General features: G+C 35.6%; 2 protein-coding genes across 2 annotated transcripts; both read right to left on the bottom strand.

The window, feature by feature from the left end:
• Window positions 1–202: 202 nt before the first annotated feature.
• Window positions 203–4062, bottom strand: LOC108455562 (subtilisin-like serine-protease S). The gene is made up of 11 exons (XM_017754110.2): window positions 3985–4062; window positions 3803–3894; window positions 3557–3654; window positions 3230–3382; window positions 3034–3145; window positions 2397–2934; window positions 2152–2246; window positions 1516–1755; window positions 1323–1437; window positions 987–1191; window positions 203–875 (listed from the first exon to the last, which is right to left on the bottom strand). The coding sequence occupies exons 1-11, from the start codon at window positions 4060–4062 to the stop codon at window positions 328–330; spliced, it is 2274 nt and encodes a 757-aa protein (XP_017609599.1). The 3' UTR covers window positions 203–327.
• A 969-nt stretch (window positions 4063–5031) lies between these two features.
• LOC108457230 (protein SUPPRESSOR OF K(+) TRANSPORT GROWTH DEFECT 1) lies at window positions 5032–11378 on the bottom strand. The gene is made up of 8 exons (XM_017756177.2): window positions 10569–11378; window positions 8803–8908; window positions 7182–7380; window positions 6540–6608; window positions 6375–6449; window positions 6126–6224; window positions 5661–5816; window positions 5032–5416 (listed from the first exon to the last, which is right to left on the bottom strand). The coding sequence occupies exons 1-8, from the start codon at window positions 11044–11046 to the stop codon at window positions 5291–5293; spliced, it is 1308 nt and encodes a 435-aa protein (XP_017611666.1). The 5' UTR covers window positions 11047–11378; the 3' UTR covers window positions 5032–5290.
• Window positions 11379–11798: the final 420 nt, after the last annotated feature.

The following is an 11798-nucleotide window of genomic DNA, read 5'->3' on the forward strand; positions in this document are numbered from 1 at the left end:
TATGATATTTTATTTTATAGTGTAAATGATGAGTTTGATCAATCACATTAAATATATGCACTTATTAAACCGGAAATAAGAAGATTAATCCGAATCCAAATGAAGCAATAGGATAATGCACCTTCCAAGCAATTTCTTAAGGATGATGGTGGTAAACTTGAATATCAAGCAATTTCCTAGATAGAAACTTGAAACTGATCAAAAGTATTGATAATAAGATAGTAATTGGTAATCGTTGGCTACACATAAAGGCTTTGAACAGGACAGTCCATGAGAAAATTGAACTTACATGAACTCAAATTCAATGATGCAGTAAATAGTTTGTCCCTAAACAGAGAGCACATTGAGACCAATAGGACTTCTAACTTTGTGAATGCCATTGCTCCATGTCAAAGCCCCAAAGACAAAGCTTCCACTATTGTTCATGTAGGGGATGAAATCAACCTTGAAGCTCATCTTCTCTCCAGTCTTTGTAAAGCAAAGTTTTGAAGGTGTAACCTTAACTTTAACACCAACTGGATGGTCTACATATGCATAATAAACCGTCGGGTCTTTTCCATAATATGTAACTGTTCGATAAACAGATAAACTTCCATTCATGTTGGACACACCAATTGAAGGATAGTTTAAATTATAGGATGGTATAGGAGGATTTTGGCAGTAAGTTAGTTGGCCAGTGAGGTTTTTCAGTTGTGCAGGGTTTCCACCTATACTGCAAAGGAAATTGATGATATCAGTTGAATCAAGGTCATAAATTAGACCAGGTTCAAGTGCTGCTGTTGGGTTTATGTGTCCAGATCCATAGTCAAAAGGCGTAGTCTCATTGCCAAAAGGTTGTCTTCCAATCAGGTGTTTGGTGTTATCAAGGACAGTAGCTGTAGCAGCAACAAATGAAGTTTTAGATGTAAAACAAGACCAATAAAAAAGGCTATATTTGAAGCATCAACCAAGTATACTGATACTATTCATTGAAGAAAATTGTTAACCTGTTGTCATTATTGCAGACTTTATGGCTGCTGGACTCCATGAAGGTTTGATAGATTTTATAATTGCAGAAACCGCAGATATATGAGGACAAGACATTGAAGTTCCAGAGACAATGTTATAATTGACAGAACGTTCAGCAGTGGCTTCAATTGCTACTGGAGACCATGCTGCCAGAATGTTCAGTCCAGGTCCTGTTATATCCGGCTGCAAGAAATTTGCACCATGCAGTTCAATCTTATGGATTATAGTTTCCTCATTAAAATTGTTTGAAATAGCAGAGATAATGTCACAATAAGGCATGAGCAGAAAAGTTTTGAGAATGTTGTAGAAGTTACTTTAAGGATCTCTGGAGTTATAATGTTTGGTCCCATGGAAGAAAATCCAGCCACTGCTGGTGCCGGTTTAGTGTCTAGAACCGTTATTGTTGGGTAGATTTTGGCTACTGGATTCCTGTAACAATGTAAGTAGTTAGTACCGTTCAATTCTGAAATAGTAATGCAGTGTGTGTTTAATTCTCAAAGTACTCACTTTTCAGTTTCCATATATTTTTGTAGCAGTGCTGCTTCTTCTTGACCAATTACAGTACCTGGGAGCACAAACTGGAAACCGATGTCTTTTGCCAATGGATCAATAAGTATCATACCAACTCCGCCACCTTGTCTGATAAATATGCTTTTCTCTCTTCGGTTATCAGTTAATGTCTCAATTGTGCACACCACAATCTTCCCCTTGATTAAAGTAGCATCTAGAGTATTGTTCTTGCAAAAGCTAGAACATAGTAGAAAACGCATCAAGTGAATTTTGAGAAGCCATTTGTCATTATGCTTAATCCTAGGCCTTGTTCCAAGCTTTGATCTCTAGACCATTTGCTTCATAGTATCGGGATGTAGAATGTCGATCTTCTAACCTATGTCTACCTACGGTTTCTGAGTTAACCAGAGGATTGTTTTCCAGGTATCTTGGTTATAAAGCAATCACATGGCATGCATTCTTATAAAATTCCTTATGGGGAAAATATAGAGATGAACCAAGAGGGAATGAATATTTGGTATAATTTGTGTGATTATATGCATTAATCGATATTGAAATGCAATTATGAGGCATATGATGATCATGAACATGTTTCATATATGTAATGCTGCAGAGTTGAAGTTTTAGGCATACCTAGCATTGGATGGTGGAACTCCTTTGGCAGCTGCTGCACTTCCAGCTATCAAACCATATGAGGTTTCCATTTTCAGAGGGTTTAAAGAGAAACCCTGAGAGCATAAAAATATCCTGGTAAAATATCAACCTTATATGCAGGTTCCAGATTCTTTTTTACTTCAGTTTTTGTGTTCCTTTCAGGCTCTTTTATTTTTTTCTTGTTGGGAGAGGGTCCTGAGTGCAAAATTTTTTACAGAATTTACCTTCAAAATTCTTGAATTGCCAAGATATATGTTAGAGATGAAGATCCTGTCCACAGAACTTGCAGCAACTGTGAGGATCCAAGGAGCAACATTACTTGCAGTGCCTGGAAAAAATGAATTTCCAGCTGAGCAGGAAACAAGAATTCCTTTTTGGAAAGCATGGAAAGATCCAATGGAGATAGCATCTTCAAAGTATATAGATTGCGGTGGATCAGGACCGAGGGAAAGAGAGAGGATATGGACACCATCACTAATAGCATCGTCCATTGCCAAGAGAACATCAGCATCACTACAAAGGCCAAACCAACAAGCTTTATAGATTGCAAGCCTGGCACTGGGAGCACCACCTCTTGCAGTGCCCCCAGCCATGCCAAGTAAGCTGACATTTGCTACAACTGATCCAGCAATGGTTGATGCAGTGTGGGTTCCATGACCATCACTGTCTCGAGCTGACCGGAAGAAAGTGCCTCCTTGTGACTCAAGAGACCCATATTCTGCTTCAAACCCTTTGAAATAGTACCTTGCACCTATAATTTTCCTGAAAAATTCAAGGCCATGTATCATTGGAATCACAGTTATTCCGTACTGTTTTCTTTCGTATAATACATTAAGCTTCGTTGATGTGAATCATCGTTACCTATTGCAGTTAGACAATGCAAACTGTTCTCCAGTTACACATTCTCCCTTGAACTTGTCAGGCACAGGACCGAATCCTTGATCACTAAAGCTCTCTGACTCAGGCCAAATTCCTGAAGAATAAAGTTTAATGAGTAGGAGCTATGAATCGAACTTTCAAGAATCAACAAAACAAGCAGATGCCTGCAAATCATTACCACTATCAATGACACCAACAATAACATTGGAGGATGAGTCCATTTGAAGCTGCTTATATTGTTGAATGGAATCTATTCCTAGAAAATTCCATGTACGTGTTGTATGGATCTTACTTGTCCCGCTTTCGAACACAGAAACAACCCCATCGCTCTCTGCAACGCAAGTGCAATTGGTGAGAATTTATTACGGCTATGGACTGCATGGTAAAACTCTTTTCTTATATATGTAAACATGGTCAATAACTATAATTTTTCAGCTTTATGTTTCACACTTTAGTGTTATTTGATTTATCAGAATGAGCATATTAGAGTTTTGCAAAACAACACCTGCAACTCTTTTAGCTTGTTCTGGTGTGAGCATGGCTGAGAAGCCTCTAAAGCTTTTACTGTAATGGTGAAGTGCAGCTTCCTTTGCTACTTCCAAACTGAAAATTACATACCAAAACTTCATTAACAATGATTTGTCACAGTATCTGTGAATAAATTAAATGGTTTGTATCTTCATTACTGAGAACTAACAAGCTAAACAAACCAATAATTTCTGAAACAGTAAGTAATTAGCTTAGTGCATGCCTTCCAGTAACTGAAGCAAGCATTTCATGATTAGCTCTGATAACAGATTCCGAGTTGGGATGAGAATGTTCCCCCATGTATACAATATTATGCTGCAAATCAAACAAAAAATGCAATGGAACACTGTCAGATTAGGCACCTAAAACAAATCATCTAAGTTCCCATCAGATTTTTCTCCTTACCTTGGCGTTGCTACTGGCTCCATGAACCAGAGATAATCTAATGAACAATAAAAGAGTTAGAACTTGAGCAAGTCTCATGGTGATGAACCAGAGTTCAAGTGATTAAAAAGCAAGAGAATATTAGCTTAAAGCTGGAAATGATGATTAACCATGACCAGTAAAATGCCCTTCTTATAGCAGAAGAAAAGAAACTTAAAAAAAAGGTTTAATGCCGGCTTGATTTGACTATGGTTGAATAGTTCAGTTTATAAGAAGCCCAGAATCTGTTTTTGTTATAATGATTAGCCGGCTTTTCTTGTATTATTTCATGCAGGACCTTACATATCATGAATTCCCATTAGAAAACAAAGTCTGGTTATTGGAATTATTCAATTGGATAATGTTGAAAGAACAAGAACATAAATGTTCATTGGGGCATCTAAGATCAGCAGAAGTGACACACAAACAACTCCCAAATGGAAGTTTCTCAACTCTCTGAAGTTCAACTTGCTTACATACAAGTTATATTCCGATTTACTTAAATGAAGGTAGTTTTCTAGTATAGAAACTGATGGGGTTTAAATAAAGCTAAAAACCGCATCCTACAAGATTAGTCAATTTGAAGGTCCATTTACAACTAATGATTTTGGACACACATAATACAACAAAAATAATTAAAATATGAGAAAGTTTCACAAGATATCAAACCTACTTAAATATATCAAAATCTATATACTATGAATTATTGACATATCGAAATTTATTTGAAAAGATGATGTTTTAAACACAATCATGACAACATCAAATCTACCTCGCATTGAAGGAAAAGAAACAAGTACATTTAATAGAAATTGATGACCAATATCATGAAAAAGCTAGGTTTAATTCATGTTCATTAGATACCTTTTTATTTGCTAACAAATTGTATATTTTCCCTTTTCAAGCCATCTGAAAGATGTCTTCCTTATTCTTTTGAACCTTCTTTTTATTATTGAACTGCGATATGTACATACATACCCAAGAGAGGAAGTTTGAAATAAGAAAACATAGAAGAAAACGGTCAACAAATTTAGGCATAAAAGGGCACAACTCATATTCAAACATTATATGCCAAATTACTTGGTTATCTTCTTTACACTGTAAAAGGAGAAAAAAAAAATGCAATTCCATTCTGAATACAGGAAATGGGAAGTCAAGCCACCTTCCCCACTTGATTAAGCTAAACCCACATTTCATTGGATGACAAGCTGGTTATGAATAAAATACAAATCACAGTGATAGCACCTCACAACAAGAGTATATCAATGTGACAATTTCATCCAATCCATCAACCTTCCTCTCCAAACTCCTTCGTAAATCTTTCATGGACCTCAAGATCAGCTTTGCTCACTGTTGGCCTCTGTCTTGCAAGCACCTTATCGAAATCTGATCTTGAAATAGGTGGTGGAAGGATCTGCATGGGCATTAATCAATGAAATAGCAATTTAAGTTACAATGGTAAGGATGTTCCAAAAGATTTATTTATTGCATATGGCAATAATGTTCCAGCATGCGTTCTGGATAATCCAATCTTAGACTCCACACATTTTCCGAAACGAACGATAAATGCATAGCAAAAAATATCAGAAAATATAGAAAATCAAATTGTACATAGGAATAGGTACAAAAGGTAAGAGCTCAAACAAACAACTTGATACCTGTGCTGCAAGTCCTTTGGCTGCCAATTCCTGCATAGTAATTTGGACAGCACCTGGTTGCTTTGGTCCACATGGCATCCACATATTATTAGGTGTCTTGAAGAAAAACATGGCATCTTGGGTTTTACGAACAGGTTCAAAAAGAACATCCTTAACCTGCCACGATAAAATAAAGGTAAAAACACGCACAAGTGAACATCTCTACATTGGCCATCCATTAAAAGATCATTCAGAGAAAGAGAAGGATATAATGATTGAGCACGACATTAATCCTAATATTCATCTTCTTGTAGTACCCATGTCCAATACTCATGTTTCACGCATATTTATATATTGATATAGGGAGATGATCCTTTGAGGATCCTCCAAATACATGGAAAACTTAGGGAAATTAAATATACCCATATCAGACACCCAAGACCGAGTAACATAAGATCAAGTATCTCATATAGGTGATGCACTTACACAAACAGATATGTCTGACCCTGAAAATCCCTCTGTCCGGCGAGCTAAGTTCTCAAAATCACTTTCAGTCAAGTTGTGAGGAGTATCACCTAGGTGCACCTGTTGTAATATGTTTTACCAAAACAAAGTAGCCATGTCAAAAATAGCAGTAGTTGAATAACAATTGTGAAAAAGAAGACAAAACAGCCAAGCATTTCTCTTCTTTTTTTTCTTTTCAATGTCCAGAAGAGACACATCAGAGAAAAGTACTTTGAACATATGTTGCCGAGCCTTCACATCTGGGAGAGGAATGTAAATGCGCTTATCAAAACGCCGGCGGATGGCCTATAAGAATAATTGATTAGTAAAAGATTGATATCCACCTCTGCTGATTCAAGGTAAATCTATGGAAATTATATTCTAATATTATCCTACCTGATCAAGAGCATAGGGAGTATTTGTTGCCGCAAGAACTAGGACTTTCTGATCATTATGTCCAACACCCTAAAACATCAAAAGCACAAAGTAAAAAAATTCATTCATTAACATTGAAAGTGAGGGTATCACACACACACGTCACAATCTAGCAAAACATAATTAAGGTATGACTATGAGTATTGTCAGATCCAAATACTGTAACATGAAAATTTCACAAAATTATGATACAGATGCTAGCATGCTGCAGAACACTACAAAAGAAAAAAGTTATCTTACATAAATTTATATTGAACAAACTCAAAACAATACACACTTAAAAGTTTTTCTAAATGCACAAGATTAATTGAGAAAATTTGTGCTATCATAACTTCCCAAGGTACTTTGCTTATCATGCATTCTTCCATAAATGAGAAGAGAGGTGTTCAAATTTTTAACAGGTATTGCATATTTATGAAGTGCAAACTCTTCTTCACGAAAACTCAAAATAAAAACCATAGAATAAACATAAGTCCCAAGATAAAATTGAAAACTGGTCAGGAATTATAAGAACGTGTATCATAAGAAAATAATATCTAGAAAAGTTTTGGGACAAAGATGTTTGAGGAATTTGTTCCAGCATTTAAATGCACTAACAAATACCTGCATCTGCACAAGAAGTTCAGTTTTGATACGTCTTGAAGCTTCACTCTCATTGCCCTCTCCACGCTGGCCGCACAAGGAATCTATTTCATCAATGAATATGATGGAAGGAGCACTATCACGCGCCATCTCGAAAAGGTTCGAGACAAGCTTTTCACTTTCCCCCATCCACTTTGATACAAGGTCTGAGGAAGAAACACTAGCAGAAAAAGAGGGAAAAGGATTAGAACAATGAAAGAGAAATAAGCAGAAACATAACGTACGAACATACACGATGAAATGGTATATAAGAAATTAACTACAACAAAAATATTTTTAAAGCAAAGTTAGGTGAGCCAAAAAGCTAAACTTATCGTAATATATAAATATGAAAAAATTTCGTAACTAAAAGCCTCAGTTTACAACTTCAAAACAAAAGAACAACTTCTAAGAAACATTTTTCATATCTTTATGGGTTTCCAGAGTAGGAAAAAGCAAATTAAAGTTGATGAAAGAAAAAGCAAATTGATGTAGTCAGTTCATAGGTAGAAGAGTGACCGAAACTGATTAATCCGGTCATCAAAGCTTACAGAAGCAGCAAAATTAGGACTTACTTGTTTTATCTGAAAGCCTTAGTAGTGGGATTCAGTGTCAAAATATGCAAGATTTAGAGTTTGGAAGTATAAGAAACAGGATTTAGTTAGATGTCAGAAGAGATTTAATTAGTTCTCAGAAGAGATGAAATAAGATAAAAGGGACTTGATTAACTGTGTCATCAACAGAAATCCAAAACAATTACAGCAATTGAAAAGATGAAAAGAAAAAGACCAAAAGAAGGGAACACGAGTTCCTAGGTGTCCCATTAGATCGGTATTTTCATAAATCAAAATGCCAGAAGAATATGCACATTAGATTGGTATTTCTAAACTCCTATACTTCTTAAATTCAATTAGAACTGGGATTCATGACCAAAAAGAAACCATAAACATATAAGCAACTTAGATTCCAAGAAAGGTAACCTAATTAATATAAACTCAACAAGTATGACAAGCTGGGTTAAAGAAAATAAAAAAATATAGTTCTTCCTCCGACTGATACAATCCCTAGAATTCATGATGTAAAAACAGAAGAACATTATGGGGCTCTGCAGAGGCTGTGTCACCATTATTACGTTATAGATATCATAACACAATTCCCACATAAGTAGTCAAGCACTGCAGCTGTAAATTCACCTTAATAGAACAGAAACATGGAAGAGAGGAGGAAAATGCGGTGAAGTCAGAAAGGCAAATGATTATCAGCTCAAAGAGTTTAACTGTTTTAGCAGCAGATAGAAGCCACAACCACAATATGTGAATACTGCCACCTATCTGCCATTAAAATCCAGTGATGCATACATAGGAGTCCATCCTTACTACTGCCACCTATCCCTTTCTCCCAATAAAAGGAAGGTGGCAGCTGCATCACTGAGGAAAGCTAGATAACACAACAACAGTACATGTCAAAGGTGAATTTTCTTTACTTGTTTTCATGATCAATATGCATCTTAAAAATTAAGAAAAGTGAAAATAGCTTCAGAAATTAGCAAGTGCTTTCTTAAGGGCAGATAAATGGGTCAAATATGAGCCACTCAATATAGTACCTAAAAAACGTAGAGTCAGCTTCAGTTGCAACAGCCTTGGCCAAGTATGACTTCCCAGTTCCAGGTGGCCCATACAACAGAAAAGCTCTCCATGGCCTTCTCTTTCCTAAAACAGAAAAAGTATGAAAATTTTACAAAATTACCCTATTTATATCCCTGCATATGTAATGTTGAAATGGGAATGAAGAAAACCGTTAAACAAGTGGAATGAAGAAAACCGTTAAACAAGTGCTAAAAGGGGAGTAGAGATTAGATTGAGTTTGTTTCTATCCAACCAATAATACAGTTGAAGCAAACAGCAAACATAAAAGAAATTCTAGCAAGACCAAGAGGATATCCAAACACATAAAGATGAACATCGGTGGAACTATATAAACTTGATGGATATCAAGCCCTTTTCCTACCAAAACACAAAACCTCATCTAATCCAATACATTACTTTGATTTGTTCCACATATCATAAGACAATCTTGGATAGACAGCAAATGAGCTGAGCTTAAGTTGAATTCAACAATCCTACTCAAAAATAGAACAGATCTATAAAATTAATTAGAAGCTTTTAACTTTAAAAACCAAATTAATCTTGTATCATGTGGCTAAAAATGGCAGCTTCAGAAGAGGCGGAGTCTTATATTGGTGCAAGCAACATTTTCTAACAAGGAATTGAGACTAGTAGGTGATGTCATAGATTGCATGTAACATTCTATGTTACTTGGATTCTTGTGAGTATGGTAATGTTAGATTTTTCCATGTTTTTCCATGTATTTGGAGGATCCTTGGAAGTCATATCCTCATCCATATGTCAAACATGGGAACCTCAAGAAAAATGAAGAGTCCGAGCAACATATGTTACATTTATGTGCTGAGAAGTTGAGCATTAAAATCATGAAGTTATTAGTGTGATTATTGTCATGAAAAACTATGTTCATCAGATTAACTACATAACAAAGGGGAATTTCACAAGCATCTATACATCCCCAAATAACTCATTAATATCACAGAGGTCACAGGTGAGCAAAATCTTTTGCTTTGTTGCTTGTACTATTCTAGGACTCAATTCAAGCATTGCAAGAAACGATAGCAAAGGACACCACAAGTGGCTATATCAATAACTTGCTAAAATCTTATTGCATACAACAGGAACAGTCTAACAAATATATAGCAGGAGCTATATTTAGAAAAAAGAATAGAAAGCATGGGATGAATCTATGGATATTCAAAACAATTACATTTAGGACTAAAAATCTCAAGCAACATTAAATCGCAACAATTAGTTAATGTTGCAACAAAATTAGGCATTCTCCACTATCACAAACAACTTCAACAAACAAGCATGATTATCCTATCAAATATCAATACCATAATCACATTTTCCTATTGGAACTACCAACTAACCTCTTTTCTAGACATATACAGTCAAGAAAGAATAAGTTTCTTAACATTTTTTCGCCAATTGTCAATGAAGCAATTTCACTATACACTACGTATTGCAAAAGTCAAGCAGGCCTCACTAACTTCATAGCTAAAAACCAAAATCATCCTTAACAAAGCATATAAAGAAAACCACATAAAACCATAAGATTCATAAGTAGTTTAACAATCAACAATTAATCCATTTCATTATCCACTACCAGTTACTAAAGTCCAGCTAAAGTAATCAATTTTACAGATGTATATGGTATGCTCAAAATCATACTCATAAAATCAAATATCAAAAGCCCCTAAAATGCCCAAACAAGAAAACAAAAAAAAAAAAAAAAACTAACCAGTAAAAAACTGAGGAAACTTGACAGGCAAAATAACAGCTTCTTGCAAAGCCTGCTTAGCACTTTCTAAACCAGCCACATCATTCCACTTAACGTTAGGCTTTTCTCTGATAATAGCCGAATTAAGCCCAGCTCTCAACTTAGCCTGCTCTGGATCCTCCCCATCACCGCCTTCTCCACCACCACTCTTGGGCTTACTTTTGGGGCGGGTGGCAACAGCAGCATCCCCATTAGAAGCCGGCCCAGGCCCTCCTTCATCGAGAACGGCACGGATCTCCTCGGCACGGCGTAAATACTCGGTGAATTTCTGGGTAATAGCCTCCCTAATTTTGGGGTTCTTCTCGTATTTCAAATGGGTCTTGAAATACTCGAGTGCGTTCATGTATAAAGGAAAGGCTTTGCTGTAGTTCCCTGCATTATCTTCTTGTACCGCTTGCTTCACATACTCTATCGCTTGTTCTTTGAAATTGCTATACATATCGTTTTTTTCCTTTTTCTGGATACTTTTATTTCTTCAATGAAATCTCATGAGATAGATTAAAGATCTCTCCGGTTTTTTTTTTTTTTTTTTTGTTCTCTTTTCCCAAACTGGTTATTGGAGATGTTGAGATGTAGAAAGAGGGATCCGAAGACAAACAGAAAAAATTTGGATATTTGATCGTGGAAACAGAGCTCAAAAGTAACCGTGTGAAATGAGAGTTGTTTTGTTTTCCTTAATTTCCTATATGTCTAATTGGGCTCATAGCTTAGGGGTTAGGAAAAGTTTGTAATTCTGCACCTTTTGTACACTCGTAACAGTTAGGCTTAATACATCAGTTGTAACACCTTTTTTTAGTTGACATAGGCTATTTTCCCTCTATTTCTTTAGAATTTGAGATTTAGTCATTAAAAATTGAATCCTCTTATTTCTTCAATTTAAACTAACCATTATCGCTATTGGTAATTTCTACCAAAATTTTTCAATTTAACATATTTATTTTTTGCCAATCATATGTAATGTTATATGAGGACAGTTTATTCAACTAGCCAAGTTGATAAATTTTAACAAAAAATACTAACGATGTTAATAGGTAGAGGTGTCTATGGGTTAGGCTGGGCCAAGGCCCAACTCCAACCTAGGCCCATTTTCACCAGCCCGCCCGAAAAACTCATTTTACTATTCAAAAACTAGTAAAATATTAAAATATATTTCTAGTTGATATTTTGTATATTTTTATAATTAAATTTAAA

This window comes from Gossypium arboreum, chromosome 9, assembly GCF_025698485.1.
Source record: "Gossypium arboreum isolate Shixiya-1 chromosome 9, ASM2569848v2, whole genome shotgun sequence".
Lineage (NCBI taxonomy): Eukaryota > Viridiplantae > Streptophyta > Magnoliopsida > Malvales > Malvaceae > Gossypium > Gossypium arboreum.